At 38.3% G+C, this 21889-nt stretch overlaps 1 protein-coding gene across 1 annotated transcript; it reads right to left on the bottom strand.

The window, feature by feature from the left end:
- Window positions 1-5695: 5695 nt before the first annotated feature.
- On the bottom strand, window positions 5696-21875 carry hsd17b3 (hydroxysteroid (17-beta) dehydrogenase 3). Its single transcript, XM_085294748.1, has 11 exons — window positions 21653-21875; window positions 10197-10243; window positions 9898-9973; window positions 9679-9786; window positions 8817-8884; window positions 8277-8321; window positions 7518-7552; window positions 7301-7382; window positions 7150-7215; window positions 6866-7015; window positions 5696-6776 (listed from the first exon to the last, which is right to left on the bottom strand). The coding sequence occupies exons 1-11, from the start codon at window positions 21801-21803 to the stop codon at window positions 6669-6671; spliced, it is 936 nt and encodes a 311-aa protein (XP_085150874.1). The 5' UTR covers window positions 21804-21875; the 3' UTR covers window positions 5696-6668.
- Between the last annotated feature and the right edge of the window lie 14 nt (window positions 21876-21889).

The following is a 21889-nucleotide window of genomic DNA, read 5'->3' on the forward strand; positions in this document are numbered from 1 at the left end:
AAAAAACATACACATTGAAAAAAAGTAATCCCAAGTCTTCAGCGTATGAATGTGATAAATGTTGATTTACAGTACTGTACAAAATAGTTCTTTGAGCAATAGTTCTTAAAGCTTTCTGAAGTTTTTATGTGGACATTGACTGCTTTTACACTCATTTTCAGTCCAGTTCTTGGGTTTTTAAGTCGGTATAAGAATCATTCAAGCATTAAAAAGGCACCAAACTCAAAGGATGAACCAGTTTTGTATCTACACACATCTTATAGAGTGACTAATACAAATTTGACATTTTTGGTTCAAATTGTCAGTATTCACAGAGGAGCTCAGGAGAGAGGTACAACAGTAAAACATGACACAGGCTCTGTCATGGGGCTGCACTTCAGCCAGTAGTGTTGGTGATCTTGTCAGAACTGATGGAAATCTAAATGCAGAAAAGTACCATCAGATTTTGATCCACCATGTAGTACTATCCAGAAAGCATCTGATGAAACACACTGCCCGTGTGGTAAAAGCATAACTGGATAGAAAAAAAAAACACAATGCAAAAGGATCAGTCATGGACTGGACCCAGAGCCCAGACCTTAACATCACCGAAGCAGTGTGGCGACAGCTTGGCAGAGAACAGAACAAACAGAATTGTACAAAGTCTGTTTTTGCCTTATTCACAGGTTTTCTGTTTATGTGTGCACCTGTTTCAATAAACATGACAAAATATCAAATATGGACAACTGTAACAATAAATGCTATAGTAAATTCTCTAAATGCATTACTTAAGACTGGATTAAATTAATCTATTCCTAGCACTGTTTTCTGACCTCATATTGTGGGAAAGGAAGGTGTGTGTATGTAGGTGCTAGTTCCTGCATTTGTTATGCTGTGTGTGCCAAGCCACATACAACATTTGTGGGTGTCAGAATTTCTTACTTAAGTCCCTCCAGCCACTATTTCCTGTACAGCGTAAAAAATTCCTGATCATGCAAAACACTCACATCCTTGGTTTAACTTGCATTTCACTGTGGCCTTAAAGGTTTTGTGCTCAAAAATCTTTTTAATCTGTCTTATTAGGACTGTGTGGGTGCAAATTAATCCCATTTGAGCAGTGAGCAAACACCCTACCCTCTTTTACCAGATCTTTAATGTTTGCACTTCTACTTAACCTTTCTAACCAACTTTTAATGAGTCAGAAAAGAGAAAAAATGCAAAACACTTCTCACTATTTCAGTAAAACTCATCTAAACATCACAACTCTACAAACTAACTTGTTGGTTGGCTAAGAAAATTACTTATTGGGGCTTTTTACGAGCTCATAGAGGAAATCATAGTATATAATTCTCGTCAAAGTTCATGCAACACTATAGCTTATTTAAAAAATAAGCTGAAAATAAAGGTAACCATTAAGAAATTGTAAAAGAAACTTAGCTGACCATCATAGATAATAACGTGGAAACAGATAAATAGCTTCTATCCGAGGCCTATTTAAAAAAAAAAAAAAGCACACATTTAGGTGACTCAGCAGGCAACAACTGTTTTGGAGGGATACAGAGTCCTCCTGTTACGGTAACAGGCAGAGGAGGTCTCGAAATGTGAAAAAGAACTCCCCCTTCATTACAAAATTACACACCATTTGCCCCTCATTCCTATCCAGTTGTCTGGGTAACTGCTAGCTGTAATTTGGGTTAATTCACTAGCTCCCGAGCCCTTCCTTTCCCCATTGTGCCCCATCATAAAAGAGATATAACACAGATGCACACACACAGATACACATGCACACACTTGTACAAACTAAGTTTCTAATGCAGTGACTCACACAGTAAGGGAGACTAATCCGCATTTTGTTTGCTTCTCCTCATCACGGCTGGAAATAGGCCATGTGTGGGAATATCAGTGTAGGAGATTCAGTGCAAATCTAAGCTTTAAGCTTTAATCTTTTCATTCCTAGCACCTTTATCGAGCTGTTGCAATAATTTAGTTATTAAATTCTTTAGCTGGGGTTCTACTGTTGTCAAAAATTTTATAATATTTTTAAAGATTTGCACAAAAAGGACACTTATCCTTTCTGACCCTGCCCTGTGTTGAAGGTGGGAGAGATGGAAATGGGAGGGCTACTCTTTTTGCTGCTTTCAGAACAAAAGGAATGGAAAATTGTGTGTTTTCCCATGGGGTAAATATTGAGAGAGTAGAGATATAAACGCACGGAAGAAAGGCTTTTCTAAGCAGCCCGGGTCTCTGTTGCACTGCCAAAGGCCTGTGCGTCACTTGATCCATTGTTTAGTGTAGAGAGGTCTCGGTGAGCAAGCGGCTGCCTCCCCGCTCCAGCTGCAGACTCTCTACTGTTTATGTTTGCAGGGCCCTTCGCCTTGAAGTGAGGCTATACAAGCAAAGCCTAGCCATATGTGAGCACTGGGCCCTCAGAGAAGTTACTTGCCCTTTATTTTTCAAACCATCCATCTCTCTAAAACTCTCTCTGTCTCGTTTGTCCCTCTTCTTTCAGCTTGTTTGCTTTCCCTCGCTGACAGTCCAGCTCTTCCCTGACAGCCTGCTCTTTTGAAGAAGATGAAGGATTGGAATTATCTTCTTGAGTTTCAAAGAGCCCAGTCCTGGATGGCAGGAAAGCTGTAGGTATTATAACTGCTGGGAGAAATAATTACCCCCCTGGAACTGCTCAGTGGGAATTAAATGTTCATGGGCTCAGCAAGAAAATCTGAAAAACAAGATTGGTAATTATGTCATAGAAATATTTCAGCTTCTATGAATGTTTGCCCATCAATACAGATGAGCATCACTCCAAAAAAGGCAACATGGAGTTAAAGGTATAGTATATACATCTGGGCTGTTTGGCCAGTCAAGTATGTAAGTGTATGGACTTTTTCAAAACTCCTTTATCCGGGTTAATTGCTACCTTCGTTTTACTTTGCAAGCACAAAGGTGGATAAAGTTCTAGTTTCAAACTAAACACTTGAGTCAACTTGGAATTTTTTTGTGTGTGAGCTTGGTTTAGTGTGTAAGTTTACGCATGTGTCTGAAGGTTAGTAGTGCTGACCTTGGCTTCTGGGTGGGCTGCAGTGGCAATGTGCTTGTCTTGGATCATCTTTGGACCCTTCTGTTTACTGAAACAACATGCAAGCAGTGTCCAGGGAGGAGAAAGGAGTCACACAGGGAGCATCCTCAAAGGCTCTCCTTTTCTTACCCGTGCTTCAACACACACACACACACACACACACACACAAACGTACACACAAGAAGGTGTCTTCAAGAGCCCTGACCACCCATGTCACCCATGGTCATCTTCTGTGATAAAACCTTTTTCTTGACCCCTTCCTTAATGAATTCATTATCTGCTGGAGGCTTTAGACACTCTGGGTTTAATATGTGTACCAAAATCTGACCTATCTGATGGTTAAAGCCCTCATTCTGCGTGTGTAGAAAGCTCTCCCACACACTGTCTGGAAAATAAGTGAGATATTAGCTTTGAGAACCGCACTTGACGTTAGAGAGGCTTTGTAAGGGAAACTATAAATTAAAAGGTGTCATAATTGTGCTGCCACCCATACCCATAAATCGCAGATCACCCCAGGTGAGGAAAGTCCCTGCTGTTGAACAACCCAGGTAAACATCCTTTGATTTCAGCTGCAGGTAACACACACGTTGCTCAGACTGCAGCTTTGAAAGTAGATGCATTTACACAGATATTTCAATTTAGCACGCATGATGGGAAACCCCCGGTGGCGGGGAACAGTGTTGTGATAAAAATGGTAATTTGACTACATTTGATCGCCGGATTTCTGCTGCAGCGCTATAGCTCTGGAATCCCAAGGCACGATGAAACCTTTACATTTCGCGCCCTCTAGTGGCCATGACGAATCTTTACACGATCACAACATCCACCCATCGTATTCTTAACAGCTCAAGTTCAGGGTCTAACGGGGCCTGATGAATGATTAATAATAAATCACTCCAATGATTTATTACAGCTCGTAGTATTTATGAAAAACACTACATAAATAAAATTCAGTTGACCTTAGAGAACTCTGAGAAGACATCAAATCACTCAGTTAAAACACATCTTTATTTTTCATGAAGTATGATTTACTAGTTACTCTTGTGTCACCCTGTTTGTGTTGGTATGATAAATACTTCTTTCTTTTTTCTTTCCTTTCATACATGTAAACGAATATACATAAACCAAAGAAAAAAACATTAAAAAATTTAAACAACACGGCTAATTTACATCTGCAGTCCAGGCCAGGTTAGATTGAAGCTTTACCATGAACAATGATGTGCAACAAAAACAAACAGCTCAGGTAGGAATACGTTAAAAGCGTCCACACACTTGATTTACCATCGGCCATTATTCGCGATGATCAATCAGGCAGCAATACATTTTTGATAATTTGACAATTTTAAAAGACTTTGTGGACGTGAGTTTGGCTCCTACACTATTTGTAGTTGCTGTGAATGTACACAGTGGAAATCGAGGATTTTCTGTCTTAATATATTACAAAACCAAAGTCATATGTATCAATTACAGATAAACTGATGAGCTCACAGATTCTGAGATTTTCTCTTACCATGAATATCCATACCAATCAGTGTATATGTTTCCTACAGTCATTGATCGATACCAAGAGAAGTGAACAGAGTTTTGATTTGTGAACAGGTCATTATTTTCCTTTCTTTTTTTTTAAACATTCAGACTAGGAATAGACTATCTAAGCTCAGGGTCACTCTGACCTTCCTCCCCTTCTCACTCCTTCTTTTTTCTTATTCCCGACACTATCTCTCATGGGGAGGATCATTCATCACGGTTGTCTAAACACCCCTGTCTCCGTGTGATTAGTGACCCTTTTAGGTCAGACATCACTGAAGCACATGCTAATTAAAACAGCTGTGCGTGTCAGCATATATACATACACAGATGAGGGAAGGTTTTGTTTTCTTTAAACACTGTATATCATGCTGTCTGCAGCACACCCTTCAAACTAATTTCTGAGGATGCAGGTAGAAGCTGATAAGTCTCTGTCCCGAACTCCTGCTGTGGATTAGAAAAGAGTCTGATTCTGAGATGATTGCGTCTTCCCATCACGCGAGCAAATGTTTTCTTAATCTCAGAGGAGAATAGAGGATGCTAATGACAGTTAAAAGTGTGTGTGTGTGTGTGTGTGTGTGTGTGCGTGCGTACGGATGTGTAGGAGTGAATTAATGGAACAAGACAGGTCCTTCCGTTTAGCAGATAAGGTGTCATTATTATTTTTATTACTCATATCTCTACAAGATATGTAGACACACACACACACACACACACACACATTTGTCACTGCTATCAGTGCTTAGTCACGTATGAGAAAGTTATGTAAATTTTAACCTTGAATTGCATCAGAATTATTAACTGTGTGGAGTAAGAGATTTATATCTGAACCGTAAAACTGAAGGTGCAAAGAAGGAGAAACACGACATCATTTTTCTATTGACAAGAACACTCATAAATAAGTAATAGTCTGATTACAACAAAAAGCAGTGCTTTGGCAAGTTAACAGTTACTTTGCATTTGGGTGGAATAACTTGGCCTGAGGGTTTTTTTTTTTTAAAGCAAATTGAAAAGCTTGTTTTTGAGTGCACAGTATTACATGAAATAACACTAATTACTCAAGTAAACTTGAAAAGCACCATTTGTTCAGTAACAATATTGTTTAAAACCAACAATGGTGATATTTCATTTATTTGAGTGAACAAACAACATGCATCAGTCCCTATAAGATGAAGACGTGGAGATTAAATTAAGAATGTAATTTATAGACATGTGTGTTTTACATGGAAACAGTTCAGACAGTACTACTGCATTCATATTAATACAGTTAGTTCCATAAGTATTTGGACAGTGAGACAATTTTGCCTCTATACACCATGACAGTGGATTTTAAATCAAACAATTAAGATGTGATGGAAGTGCAGACTTTCACCTTTAATTCAGGGGCTGTTTGACAAAGGCAATGCATTAACTGTGTAGATGTTATAACTTTTTTTTTTTTTAGTACACAACCAGTTTTGTCAGTCAACTGTAAAAATTAATTGGGCAGGCGAGGCCTTTTCCAGTGTTATTCTGAAGCGGATTCTGAGTGTTGAATGTGGATTTAGTAACTGTTCACTGGAATTTCAAAGATGTCAGTACAAGTAAGGGAGGCCATAGACTGAAAAAAAACAAACAAAATCATCCGAGAGATAGCAAAAACTTCAGGAGTGACCAAACACTGACCGGCTCAAGAACACCGAAATGCCTGAAAGACCACACAAAGATTACAAAAGTAGGCGATGGCAGAATCATTTTGATGGTTAAACAAAAAAAAGGAAGAAAGAAACCTTTTCAACATCAACCCAGGTCGAGAACACTCAAGGTGGTAGGTGCGTCTAAGTCTACAATCAAGACATGCCTTCATGAACATAAATACAGAGGGTTTATAGCAAGATGCAAATCGCTGTTTACAGTCAAGAACAAGAAAACCTGATTAGACTTTCCGAGAAAGCATCTAAACGAACCTGCATAGCTCCACAAAAAAAAATATCAGTCTTCGGACAGATGAAACCAAGATTAACCTGTTGATGGAAAAAGAAAAGCAAGGGGAGAAGAACTTATGATCTGAAGCACACCAGCATGTCTGTCACACATGGATTTTGATTTAGACCAATCCAGCCTGCATTCGATTTTGCTTGGCGTAGTCTTGTAAGCCTTGCATCATAGGTTCTGCATAGAGAATCTTAAGTGGAATAGTCTGCAGCAACCAGCCCTGTACACACATGCACACACACATACAATACTGCAGGTCAGTCTCTTGGTGGCAGTTTTTGGCATTATGTTTGCGACTCTAAGTCTTACCAGAACTGTATGACAGATGCTTCCATTTGTTTTGTCTCCAGTGCTGACGTACTGCAGTGAATATTTTACAAAGTCTTCTGGTGAAAAAGTTATCATGTTAGCTTTTTGGAACCCAGCCATTCGAGTGGATACCCCGAATGGAGCCACTGACTGAAAACAGTGCATGAGAGGGAAAGATTTAGGACAAGAGGACAAGAAATAAAAGACTTTAAAGTTAGTTTAAAGAAAATAATTGCTTTCGTTTCATAAAACTTGAGATGATGTCTGAGTGAGGATCAAAATACCTGGATAATAATCCCCTTATCTTTGTATTCAGCTTGTAGACCTTGAGAAAATCTTTCCACAAACACCTATAAGAACGCAAATTAAAATGTGAAGGATCATACGTCGCCTGGGCAGAGAGACTTAAAAGTGTGCCGCTGATGTGAAACTTGCCTTTGATGCAGCATACAGGGTGTACATGGGACATGGGATAGAAGCAATTCCAGAAGAAACATTCAATATCATCCCTTTCCCTCTATAAATACAATAAACATACAAACAGATATAAATAATTAAACAACACTTATGAGCACAACCTCAGTATTAATTAGCATGTTATAATCCATCACTTTACACATTACATCTAATGAAGAAAACATGGGTAGGAAACCTGTTTGCCATGCCTGGGAGAATAATTTTGCACATCTGGAAACAAAAGAAAATAAGTTCAGACTTGAGTCATATGAAGCAATGAAAAGCATTAACTTGTTTTAGAACAATACAAATAATCCTTAAAAAACAGGGGTGTCAAACAAAATGCCCGGGGACCAGAACTGGGCCGGCAAAGACTCCAATCCGACCACTGGACAGCTTTAGAAAATGTAAAGGATGGCATAAAATGTGGAGTTTTAACTATATTTTAACTCTATACAAAAGTATGTAAATAACAGAAAAGTCCCCGTTCATTCACTATTAACTATAAAAAAAAATGTTTGGGTGCACAGTAAAAAAAAGATAATAAACAAAGAACATTTTTTGCAAATTAACAAAAACTTTGTGCTTTATAATTACAGGACAGTCTGGGTGAAGCTACCGAAACTTTGTCTGTAATTTAATTTATTACTTTATGTCGTTTTTATGTAGAAAACTGAGACATACTGCTGAAATCATACTTCCATATCTCAGGAATCTGTTTTAAACTTCTTTAAAATGACAGAAAGGGGAAGTTCATTGATCTGGCCCACTTAAGATCATAGTGGGCTGTATGTGCCACTTTGACAACCCTGCTCTACAAAATCCTTTACGTGCGCTTCCTTTACTGGCAAACCCTCTCAGATTATACTGATGATTATATACTGTCTTCATCAATAAACAATCAATATGAACTTAAATTCATTGTTTTGTAGTAACAATAAAACTATGATCTTACCTTGGCCATCGTCTTCACATTGCAGTTTATCACTTTGGTAATTGTCTGAAAACATAGATGAACATGGGTCTCAGATAATTTCTTTATTTATATCTAAAGAAATGTATTTGGAGCTAAAATGCTCTTCTAAAAACATGTTATTATAAACTGAACCCTCTGAGGTTCAACATCAGGATGCTATCTGCTGTCAAACTTACTACCAATAAAAGTAATAATTATGCAAATGGGGTCAATCCAAACAATCTATAGTTAGTCATAATGTTGTAGTGGTATTTTCTTTTTTTGTTTTTACTTATTGTACATGGAGTCGTGCACAAGGTCCTGGATCTGTTTATTATACATTTGCACACATATGCAGGTGATGCTATTATATCTGCCAAAGCCATAAAGAGAGTCATACAGAAATCACAGCTAGCAGGTGAGCATGGATGATTTTTTTAGAGCCTAATCATCAATGGGTTTTAATAAGGAACAACAAATATAAACATATACACAAAAAACTAAACACCTTTAAGTATAAGCTGCTGAGGTACTACTGACCTTGTCCAGCTCATCATTCTCAAGGAATCTGTAGGGAATGAAGCAAGGCAGCGTTCCTACATTGTTGACTGGGGTAGAAAAAAGCGCGGAAAATAACTGATATTATTTTCTTAAATAATTAGGGTTTTTTCCTCATTTTTTTTGTCTCTAAACACAAAGTGCCTGTGTTGATTTGCAAATTTTTATAAATTTGTGTTTCATTTACAGTTGTTGAATATGTTGAATGTTTAAAATGACCATTTCATGAATAGTGTTAGCTCACTGTGAATGACATGTCTCAAAAATGTTGGAATGGTGGCAGCAAAAGGCTGGAAAAGTAAATGATACTAAAAAGAAACAACTGGAGGAATGTTTTGCGGCTGATTAGATTGATCGGTAACAGGTTGGTTGTCTTTTTTGGGGGAAATCTTTGCATGTTCCAGCAAAATATTGATCAACTCGATTCTGCATCAACTACAACTGCATTGTCTGGGTGCTGACAGGCCTGCCGATCTTCCATAACTTTCACCAAAGAAGTATGACAAAGGAGATCCAGGGCTGTTGAGCAGCTAGAATCCTATATCGGACAAAACATGGAACAACATTCATCTCCCAAAATTCCACAGTCTGTAAAATCAGCAGATTTACAAATTGTTCTTAAAAGAAGAGGGGCTGCTACATTGCAGTAAACATGGCTCTGCCCCAGCTTAGTGCTTAAAAGCTAATGTTTTTCTTAAAATGGTGTTTTAAAAATGAAGATGTTTTGTTGTAAATAAAATATGGGCTCATGAGATTTGCAAATCATTGGATTGTGTTTCTATTTACGCAGCATGCCATCTTTTTTGGAACTGGATTTTGTATGGAGGCACAAATAAAAGCTCACCTAAAACTCCTATGTTGAGGTCCTTCAGTTGCTCTTCAATTTCACTAAAGATATTTTCTTTGGTAAAATCTGTTGCTATCACTTTCACCCTCTGCCCTGTGGCTTCTCCTGTGAACAATGAAAAGACAAATATTGTGCACCGTTTGCCTGGATCAACAGCATATTAGCAGATATCATACATTTTAGGAAGCAAAGAAAATAAAACATGCACATAGATACCTATCTCTTTAGCCACTTGATCCAGTTTTGTTTTGGTTCTGCTCATGACTACAATGTTCATTCCCCGCTGAGCTAGCTGAGATGCAATAGCGATAGTGGAAAAGTACATATGAAAACACAGTTACACAGCAAAAAGTAGCAAGTGTGCCTCAAAGGAACAGTAGTTTAACTATGGTGTGCTCATTTCAAATTATTATACATATAAGTATTTGCTAAAATATAAAAAGATATTATGTACAGTATGTGTATTCGTTTTGTTTTATGAGAACACAAGCAGAGTTATTTAAACAGTCACTTACTGCAAATGCATATGCTCTTCCTATTCCCTCTGAAGAACCAGTCACCACTGAAAGGAGGATGGAGAGACTGAAAATTACAAATGAATCCCTCATCAAATCTCCTGCAGTTTCCATTCTGACCACTAGAGGCACTGTACTGCACAGAACAGTACAGTAATGCACTGCCTTACCCATCTTCCTCTGCTTTCAGCCAAATCCCAGGATTGTTTTATTATTTGTTTACATTAGTTTAATCCTCACTCCATTCTGTTTGTACAAACTGTGCTAAAACAGCATGTTCCCCTGGTGTGATAAAGAACTGATAGGAACAGCTTGTTTCTGAGTGTTCACTGCTCTCCCATTTCCTCCTGGCCCTTATTACAAAGACCACAGGCTGTTTTCATCACCGTTTTCAGACCTAAATGAGAATTCATATCTAATTATGTTTTACAGCACTGAGAAAATTGTGTAAAGCCATTAAAACATTAAAAAGATCCCATGGTTTGAAGTGTTGTTAGCACAGGGGGGAAATGAGTAATGTGACACTGCCTATTAACTACTGAAACAGGAACTGAAATTAAGCCTCCGTTTTAATTTGTTCAGCTGAACAAATAAATTGAATTCACACTTTTACTACTTAATTAGGAAAGTATCAAATGACAAAGAAACCTCACATTGAGCCTCCGTTTTATGAAATGCAATCCGCTAAGTTTTGTCATTTATATTTCTTCTTTAGTGAAAACCACAGTATACACAAACAGGCAGCAGTATGTTCAAATAGGGCTTTAACATGTAGATATACATACTGAACTATAAAAAACAAACAAACAAACAACCTAATTATATCAACTTAAGAACTACATTCAAGACAATGAAACAGTGAAAATAACCAAACTGAGCATGTGCGGTGAGGTTATGTGATGAGAAGTGGACGTTTTGATTTTAATATATGGTGCTCATGTTAAACATGATCAAAGTTTTAAATAATATAGTCAACATAAGTAAAAGTTACCGCAGTGAACCAAAAGCTCAAGTTTCAGACTGCTCTAAATGCTCTAAGCCAGGAGAGTCAAACACAAGGCCTGAGGACCAGAATTGGCCCAGCAAAAACTGCAATTTGGCCCACTGGATAGCATTGGAAATTTTAGTTTTAGTTTTTTCAAATAAGTTTTATAATGTTTCCTGTTGATAAAGACGTCCCTCATGTCTATTCATCCTGCACCAAATAATTAAATAAACAATTAGATGACAGAAAGAAAATCCACTTTTTTTTTATATTCATCTATAATACAAATTTCTGTTGTTAAACTTCCTTCGACTGACAGAAATGGGAGTTTCTTTGTACCAGCCCACTTATGGTAAGTTCAAAGTGAGTTGTGTGTGATTCTCAATGTTTGCATGGAGCAATCAGTACAAAACAAAAAAAACTCGAAAAGAGTGCGTTCTTAAAGGGAGAGGCACTAAAACTGTGATCATCTGCACTATGCCCCAGGAGAAGATAAGGATTATTACTGTAACATTAGTAAACACATCCGCTTTATAAACTAAGCACACACAAGCACAAAATCCATTTAGTGATTATCTGGAAAGAAAACTATAAATGCTCAGGCAAATGGTCCTAACAGGTATTCAGTCAGTGGCTTGCAAAAGTATTCGGCCCCCTTGAACTTTTTCACGTTGTCACATTACAGCCACAAACATGAATCAATCTTATTGGAATTCCACGTGAAAGACCGATACAAAGCGGTGTACACGTGAGAAGTGGAACGAAAATCATACATGATTCCAAACATTTTTTTTTTTTTACACATAAATAACTGAAAAGTGGGGTGTGCGTAATTATTCAGCCCCCTGAGTCAATACTTTGTAGAGACACCTTTTGCTGCAATTACAGCTGCCAGTCTTTTAGGGTATGTCTCTACCAGCTTTGCACATCTAGAGACTGAAATTCTTGACCATTCTTCTTTGCAAAACAGCTCCAGCTCAGTCAGATTAGATGGACAGTGTTTGTGAACAGCAGTTTTCAGATCTTGTCACAGATTCTCGATTGGATTTAGATCTGGACTTTGACTGGGCCATTCTAACACATGGATATGTTTTGTTTTAAACCATTCCATTGTTGCCCTGGCTTTATGTTTAGGGTCGTTGTCCTAATGGAAGGTGAACCTCCGCCCCAGTCTCAAGTATTTTGCAGACTCCAAGAGGTTTTCTTCCAAGATTGCCCTGTATTTGGCTCCATCCATCTTCCCATCAACTCTGACCAGCTTCCCTGTTCCTGCTGATAAGAAGCACCCCCAGAGCATGATGCTGCCACCACCATATTTGACAGACAAATTCCCCCACCTGAGCTATAGATCTCTGCAGCTCGTCCAGAGTCACCATGGGCCTCTTGGCTGCATTTCTGATCAGCGCCCTCCTTGTTCGGCCTGTTAGTTTAGGTGGACGGCCTTGTCTTGGTAGGTTTACAGTTGTGCCATACTCCTTCCATTTCTGAATGATCGCTTGAACAGTGCTCTGTGGGATGTTCAAGTGACTGCACTCAGACCAAAGAGGGCTGAATAATTACGCACACCCCACTTTTCAGTTATTTATTTGTAAAAAAAAATGTTTGGAATCATGTATGAGTTTTGTTCCACTTCTCACGTGTACAGCACTTTGTGTTGGTCTTTCACGTGGAATTCCAATAAAATTGATTCATGTTTGTAGCTGTAATGTGACAACATGTGGGAAAGTTCAAGGGGGCCGAATACTTTTGCAAGCCACTGTAATCTCTCCAGCGTGTCCTGTGTCTGCTTCAGGGCCTGCCCCCGATGGGACATGCCCGGAACACCTCACCCAGGAGACAATATTATTCATATAGCGCCAAATCTCAACAATATAAAGGCACTTTATATTGTAAAGAAAACAGAGAAAACCCCAATATTCATACGAAATCATATGACCCCTTACGAGCAGGCATTTTGGCGACAGTGGGAAGGAAAAACTCCCTTTTAACAGGAAGAAACCTCCAACAGAACCAGGCTAAGGGAGGGGCAGCCAAAGACAGGACAAAGACATGCTGTTGAAGAGAGTCAGAGAATAATAATAATAACTAATAATTAATACAGAGGGGTGTATAAACACATAGTAAATTTAAAAATGTGACTGAAGAAGAAACAATGCATCATGGGAATCCCGCAGCGGCCTAGATCTATTGCAGCATAACTAACAGAGGATTCAGGGTCACCTGATCCAGTCCTAACTATATGCTTTATCAAAAAAGGAACGTCTTAAGCCTAATCTTAAAAGTACAGAGGCTGTCTGTCCCCTAAATTCAAACTCGAAGCTGGTTCCACAGAAGACGGACTTGAAAGCTGAAGGCTCTGCCTCCCATTCTACTTTTGAATACTCTAGGAACCACAAGCAAGCCCGCAGTCCTAGAGCAAAATGCTGTAATGGGGGTGATATGGTACTATAAGGTCATTAAGATAAGATGGGGCCTGATTATTCAAGACCTTGTATGTGAGGAGTACATAAAAATTTAAATTCGATTCTGGATTTAATGGTGAGTCATTGAAGAAAAGCCACTATATTAGAAACATGCGCTCTCTTTCTTACTATAACTGCAAATTAGAACAATTAACTTTTCACATAGTAACAAGATTTTATAATGCTATAACACAAAAGAATAAAAATAGTGTTATATTGTTCCCTTGGTAGAGTGGCAAAAATAGGCTGCCTTAGTCAATGTCCTTTTATTTTGTCTGCAGAAACTGAGTTACTGTTATTTAAGTTTACACAAACTTTATCTAGACTAACCTCAAATCTGGTATTTCAATATTCCTTGATTACTCAAATATTTTTTAATTCAATTGCAACAAACCTGAAATACACTATGTATGTTTTTGTTTTTTTGGGGTTTTTTTTTTTTTTACAATTTTTGCATCCACCAAAATACAGTGGAGGTGAAAGGAGAGCATTTATTTAAAATACTTGCCAATGGACAGGAACCATTTGAATAATCCCTATGAAAACATAAACTATGTGAAACACAGATTGTCCTGTATCATGATTTTTAAAGAAGAAACATTACAAGATGTACCCAAAAAGTTGATTCTCTTCATCTGGACGTAGTATTTTCAGTGTGAGTTCTTTGGTCTCAACTGCCTGCAAATCTTTCCAACCTTATAAACAGCACATTTGCGTAATGGCTTAAACTAGCACTACTGGCGAAAAATGGGCTGTGAGATCAGTTTCTTGATCATTAAGATGCAAATTGTAATGACCATTGATCAGCAATGATTGATCAATGGTCCTATGTACCACAGAAGAGCTAACTTGTCAGGCCAGGACTCCACAGTCTATTCACACCTTCTGAATTGAGGAGCGGGCCTAAGGGTACATCTTTCCCCATCTCACAATGCTCTGTGAATGGCACTCATGACCATTGATCAGTGGTCTTTGATCAGTAGTTGTTGATCATTGGTTGTAAAAATTTGCATATTAATGATCAAGAAACTGACTGCACAGGCCATTGTTCACCAGTAGTGCTAGTTTATGTCACTGCTGCAGTGGGAGTTGTGTGGGGTTGAAGGGAAAAGGACCCAATCGCAGGCACTGACGATGCAATGAGTGGGCTTTATTTACATGAGGTGATAATACAGACAGAACAGAGATGGGATGGACGGAAACTAAGAACAAACCTAAACAAATATGAAACCATAACTCAGAGGAAAACATCTGTGGTGGAACACGGGATGACACGTGGAGGTAACACAGACAAACCAGCGATGAGCACACACTATAAATACACACAGAGGAAAATGCAGAATGGCAAACAGGAGGGCTGAACCTAATTGACCTGATGAGACAGGGGAAACGTGAGCTGAACACACTGACATAAGACACGGACCTTCACAATAAAACAGGAAATACACAGAGACGCAGACTGGGGGTAAGAGAGAACACTGAGGAGCACGAGGGAGAGCACAGACATGACGGCCTGGGGAAACATGGAATAGAACACAAGGAGGGGAAAACAAGGCACCAGAACTCCAGTACACAGAGGGGGACAAAGGGGGTAAAGACACGAGGGGAAATCCAAACTGAACAACTAAGGACCCATAGACTAACTCCTTAGAGTAACAAATGAACTTAAAACCGAAAAAAAAAAGAAAAAGGGGGGCGCTGGGTCAAAATGACCCAGGACCACGACAGTTATAGTCATTACGCAAATGTACTGTTTATAAGGGTGGAAAAAATTGCAGTCAGCTGATACTGAAGAAATAACACTGAAAACGCTATGTCCAGATGAACAGAATCAACTTTTTGGAATTTCCTTACCTGGATGCATCAAGACATTACAAGATGCAATAAATAATTTCAGCATATTTTTATGCAGAACCTCCACAAAACTATTCTGCACTGATGCTTCTTAAAATTAAAAGAAAAACAAAGAAAGCCATCTCGGATGGATGGATGGATTAGGGAAGGTTTTTTTCAGCTCATTCACAAGGGGTCGCCATAGCAAGTAGCTCCCCATGCTTGATTTGGCAGAGTATCTACACCAGATGTTTTTACTGACGCAACAGCAAAGGACTTGTCAGACAGCTGCTGCAAGTAAGCTGCACTGTAGGGAAATTGTTCCACTAAGGAATATAGTATATAGTATATAGTACATATATACTATATATAGTATAGTATTTGTAATATTTGTGCAAAGTTGTCATTTACGTTCATAAGCTGACTTACTACCAGAGATGGGCGCGTTACTGTAATCTGATTACTTTTTTCAGGTAACGAGTAAAGTAAGGGATTACTATTGCAAAAACCGTAATTAGATTACTGTTACTTTCCCGTAGGAACGCTGCGTAACTGCGTTACTAAAACCGTGATTTTTTTGCGAGAATATCTCATGACAGTGACAACAGCTGTGTGCAGATCAACAATGGATCATATGAGTGCGGGAGAGAGTATGAGCGTGCAGCATTTAAAGCGTGGAAATACTGACCTTACTTTGAGTTTGATTCCATAAAAAGTGACAAAAACATTAGTGTCCGTTGTGCGTGGGAAGAAAACTTCTTTTTACAGCGAAAAAAACCCCCTAAACTTCCAAGCAAGCACCGAGTGTGCTATGACGTAATGGGAAACTCACAGAGAAACTCGCGGATTCTTCCAGTGACCGGGTAAACCTCCACTTACGCCACTCCTGCTTTACAAGTGAAAATAGAGCAACAGGACCGCTAGTCTTTGATGTTATTTATTTTCTGCTGTGTTTTACTTGCATCTATTTGAAAGAGTGTAAACACACACAAAAAAATATATTTTATGTGCTGGAATGTGCAGAAAATAAGTTTAAATGTTAAACAAATTTCTTCCAGTCCGAGAATGTTGCATATAATTAAATTTTTGCATGATGCATAAAGTTAAAAGGTTAAAACTAATAAAACAAGTTTTAAAAAGGGACTTTTCCATTTGATTACATTTTGTATGATGGATTATACAGAAAAAGTAGAATTGGGCTGAAAGATCTATCGCTTTATCACCTACTCAGGTTGTAAATCGTGTTTTTAAAAAGTAACTAAGTAACTAAGTAATTAATTACTTTTGAAAATAAGTAATCAGTAAAGCAATGGGATTACTTTTTTTAGGGAAGTAATCAGTAATTAGTTACTGATTACTTTTTTCAAGTAACTTGACCAACACTGCTTACTACAGTTGTCTGATGAATTTTAATATTTTTTGGCAAACTAGCAGAGCAGATCACTTGTTTTCTTGATTTGTTGATGTATGTCTATATCTGTACTATCAACATGAACTGAACGGGTTCAGTTGATTCTGAGAAAGTCTTTGTAGTATTTCATCCATAAAAACAATTTTCGCTTGGGGAAATACTTTGTTTTTCAGACCATAAAAACAGTCGCACATTTAGAATGAGCATGTTTCTTCTAAATGAGCCAACTTGGAGCTGGACATTTATCGGCCTTCCTGCGCAGAAATGTTCAGCTCAAAGGATGTCCTTTTGCACGCCCATAACACAATGAGAGGATTAAACGCCTCTGTTGACACTGCAGCACTGGAAGGGCTGGAAGTGATGAGGAAAGAATAACATCTCAGCTACCCTTTGCTGGTCAGCACCATAATATTTCAAGAGAAAGCTTCTAAATGACATGCACTGCAACAAAAATGACAGACAGCTACACTAGAGCTTCACCCCTGGTCCTTTAGTGTATTACTTCAATAGATTATTAAAGATGTCTAACCCAAGAACAACTTCTTGTCCCTTCACAATTTAATTATAGTCCACCTTTTTGCAGATTGCAGCATCTGTAATTCATGATTTCCACTGTTACTCAAACCTGAGCCAGTCACAGGAAAATCACTCTTCTGTGTCATTTCCTTCAAATAACTTAAACAAAACAATATTGTGGCAAGGTCAGACATGTAGACGAAGACTTCTGTATTCAACTTGCTATTCCTGCATTAGCTGTAATGCTAAACTACAGCGAGCACAGCCTTTAATTAGGATCACTCCGTCATACACCACAGCAGTGAGAGGTGGTAAACGGACACAGCAGTCTAACTCACGGTGCTCCGCTGGCTACACCAAACACAGAAAACACAGCAGCTGTAATTTTACACAAAAATGGCAAATCAACACCTGATAACTGTCACTGCCATTACAACAATACAACTTAGAACACGTTAACATCAGATATACGTGTTCTAAGTTGTCCTCTAGCCAGCGGCCCTTTCCCCTAGCCCACTACAATATATTTAAAATCTATTTGTGATATTTAATGAAAAATATGAAACAACATTTTCATAAATTAAAAGGGTCCTTAGCTGGTAATGTTCTTTGAAGAACCATAGAGTCTTTAAAAAGAACCATTTAAGAACCATTATTTTTCTGAGAGTGAAGAAACACAGCATTATGTAGTTATATAACATTTGGTTATAAAAAAAAAATTGGATTCCTCTGTGACAAACTGAATAAAATCAACATACCCAAAATAATTTGAAACCAGACATGACTGTGACATTTTCCTTTATGCAAATGAGCTCTGTGAACTGCAGCAGCCTGTGGAGGCTTCTCTTCAAAGACAAATGTGCTGTTGTGTGAGAGTGATGCAGCAAGAAAGACTGTCATTTAAAAGCCAGCAGGATAGTAAAACTGGAAGCCAACTTAAGACATTTTCCAATATTAAATTAATGTTGAGCCTATGCACTCAACAAGGGCAACAAGGGAATAGAAAGTCTATTTGTCCCCATTGTTAACAGTGTTTCTAAGTGCCATATTTGTCCACTTTATACAAAAACTGTGTGATCTCACAAAGCTCGCCACAGTTACTTCACTTTAATATGTCACAGCGAGTTCATTGTACTCTATTGTAAGAGTTGAGTAGCTTGCCATCACCAGTGTGTGAATGTGTGTGTGAATGGGTGGGTGACTGGATGTGTAAAGCGCTATACAAATACAGGCCATTTACCATTTACCATTTGAGTAAATAAATACTGAAGGATGACACAATGTTTAGACACAGTGTTTGCAATGTTGCCTCTGTCCACCAGCGCAGCGGATTTTAAATCAAATAACATAAATGTGATTTAAGGGCAGAATTTCAACTTTAATTCAAGTGGTTTAACTTTTAGGAATCACAGTCGTCATTGTGCATAGTTCCCTGTGTTTAGAAACTCAAAAAGCTGGACAAACTAAGATCATTTTAAGTTATATTGAAATCTTGTGGACATCACCAGATGCTAATGCTTTGCTCAGGCCTTAACTGCAACTACATTCGGTTTGCTTTTCTCTCTACCTTCAGATTTTATTTTCAGTAACTAAAAAACATGCTCTATTTGACTAATATCAAATGAATTATTTGTCTATTGAAGAGTATCCCATTACTTTGGCTTGAGAAACTCTTGGGTTGCTTTTGCAACATGCTTTGGGTCATTATCTATTTGCACTGCCTGATAGGTTATGCAGCACATGGCTGAATCTAAGCAGAGCGTATAGCCCTGCACACTAAATAATTCATCCTTCTACATTTATCAGTCACATTATCAGTAAACAATAGTGATTCACTCACAATTAGAACCATACACACACATGTCGTAATAATGCCCCTACCTGGTCAGAGGGCCCGGTGGCGCCAGTGTCAGGCAGCCTCGCCTCTGTCAGTGCGCCCCAGGGCAGCTGTGGCTACAATGTAGCTTACCATCACCAGTGTGTGAATGTGTGTGTGAATGGGTGAATGACTGAATGTAGTGTAAAGCGCTTTGGGGTCCTTAGGGACTGAGTAAAGCGCTATACAAATGCAGGCCATTTACCATTTACCATCTTTGTCAGATAAGGCGGTATGCTTCAAATCACGAGCAGTTTCCCTTGCTATCGTTCTGGTACAAGTTAAGTTGAGTTTCATCTATCTGGTTTGCAGGCTCTGCTAGATGTTTTTTGGCCTTACTGTTTCTGTGTATGACCAGTGATTTGCATCTCGGTGTAAACCCTCTGTAATTACATTCATGAAAGCATCTCTTGATTGTACCTCTTGATGATGATTCACGTACCACCTTAAAAGTGTTCTTACCTTGGTTAGATGTTGTGTTTGGGTGCTGCTGAGCTGCCCAGTGCCTTCACAACTGATGGTTAGGTTACTCCTGCATTTTTAGTGTCTCTCTGGCAAGCTTGTTTTGGTTGTTCAGCCTAGTGATTCCCTCCTTCACTTGCACTGACATCTTATTGGTGGACAGCTACCAAATACAAGTACAGCACTTATATTTGAAAAGCCCACATCTCTTATCTGCCTAATTATTATGAAAGAAAAAAAGAAAATGCCTCACCTGATAGTGAAATAGTTAATTGTCCTAATTATTTGTGAGCTTCTAAAAAATGGGGCATTGCCATTTGAGTAACTTATTCTTTGTTATCAATAGATCCATGCACATGCACAACACCGCTTAGGCTTCTTGAAACTAAAAATGTTTAAAAGGTCTGAAGAGGGATACAAATGGGGCTTTCCAATTATTGGGAGAAATAATTGGAGAGGGGTGTCATTTATGCAGCCGTGCTGTTCAGATGTTATTCCTCTGGAATGAAAGTGGGAAGGAAAGTGGGCTTTGGGAAGAAAAGCAAGATCAGCCCAGTGTTTTTATTAGGCTTCTTTGAGCACTGTGAGAGAATAACCCCTTCAGAAGATGCCAAAGCAAACCTCTTGAGTGAATGAAACTGCTTCTGGACCTGCAGAGGAATGTCACAAGGAGATTGACAAGAGAGCAAGTATTTGCTCATTTCCTCAGCTGCCTTTAAGTTGACTCTATTCTGTAGTTTCATTTGGAGTGTTTATGTTAGATTTGTTGTACCCACTTCGAATGTAAAAGCTTCCTGCTTATTATTCTTAATCCTGTATATCCACTCACTACAAAAACACTTCAGGGTAAAATGTTTTGGGAAAACACTGAAAAACATGATTGGTTTAAATCAAACCTTCAACAGTAATTTGCCATTTTCAACCCGAAGGTTTGGCTTTACTTCTCTGTTCTTGAAATCTGAAAATGTTTTTCCTATTCTTAATTAGAAACAGTTTGCATATATAATTTGCGTATCATAATTTGCACTTTAACAGCCCTTTTTACACAACTACATGCCAATCTAAATTATTACAAGTTTGAAAATGAATGGAATATGGTGCATTTTGTCAGTAAGCTTATCACTACATGTAATTGTGTATAAAATAAATGTAGTTGTTATGTTTTCTTTACATTTTTCGGAAGAGTAGGCTATAGTGTGGTAAGGTAGAGGAATATTTCTGACTCCCTGTACTATACCAAGTTCTTCCTGTTAAACTAGTCACACAGGTATGACTTGTCGTTATGCAGCTTTTTTCCAATGTCAACTATGATGACGCGGATCATTTTGCTCATCTCAGAATGGATGTTATGTGAAAAACATGCAGTTTATGCTTGATGTTCCATACATTTTGATATTGAATTTGAATTGTGTTTTCTGTACATATATCAGCTGCCCTGCAAGTATATAAAAAAAGAAGTATTTTAAGCGTCGGGACTTGCCTCCTTTGGGTATATCAGCGCACAAGCGCAATCTTGTGTAACGATGAAATGTTAAAACAAGTTTGGGCAGGGGACTCACGCTATTGTGACCTACTAAATGCACTTTTACACACAAGTTGATCAACTAAATCACTTTCACTGCTTAGTGTTCATGGCACTTGCAGATTCTGCCATGTACACTTTAGCTTATTAATTAATTCAAATAATGTAGTCATTTAAAAGTTCTAATTACATACAGTATACACATAAATGTAGTGTTGTATCACAAAACGTGATACCTATGTTGGCTTGATACTACGTAACCTACTGAAGTTCCAGGATTTATTTATCATAGTATGACCTACTGAAGATTGTATGGTATTCATTACACATGGCACAGACACGCACAGCACAAACGCATACATGTGGACATGCATAAACATGCTGCTCACCTGCCCACTCTCCCATTGAGGTGAAGAAAGTTTTTGGCAGTGGAAACCACAGTTTTGGAAAAAGCATCCTACTGAAAAGCAGTAGCCTCACTCCATAGTACACCACAACTCCAGTACCAAGAGAAATGAAAAAGAGTTCCATGAAATCCATGCTTCTCTGGTACAGAAGGCTCAGGAGTCAAGTGTCTGTGAGTCTGTGAGAGAAACGTTTTTGTTCAGCGGGAAAGACTGACACAA

This window comes from Mchenga conophoros, linkage group LG12 (genome assembly GCF_057382185.1).
Source record: "Mchenga conophoros isolate Kocher_MC1m ecotype Shallow Benthic linkage group LG12, M_conophoros_male_GT1.1, whole genome shotgun sequence".
NCBI lineage: Eukaryota > Metazoa > Chordata > Actinopteri > Cichliformes > Cichlidae > Mchenga > Mchenga conophoros.

Excerpts from the sequence above, each read along its gene's own strand:
- hsd17b3 (XM_085294748.1), bottom strand. The coding sequence starts at position 21,803 with ATGGATTTCATGGAACTCTTTTTCATTTCTCTTGGTACTGGAGTTGTG. Across the intron at positions 10,244-21,652 it reads CTCAATGGGAGAGTGGGCAG|TGGTGACTGGTTCTTCAGAG; the intron begins GTGAGCAGCATG and ends TCCTCCTTTCAG. Across the intron at positions 7,553-8,276 it reads ATGTGAAGACGATGGCCAAG|ATGTGCAAAATTATTCTCCC; the intron begins GTAAGATCATAG and ends TTTTGTTTCCAG.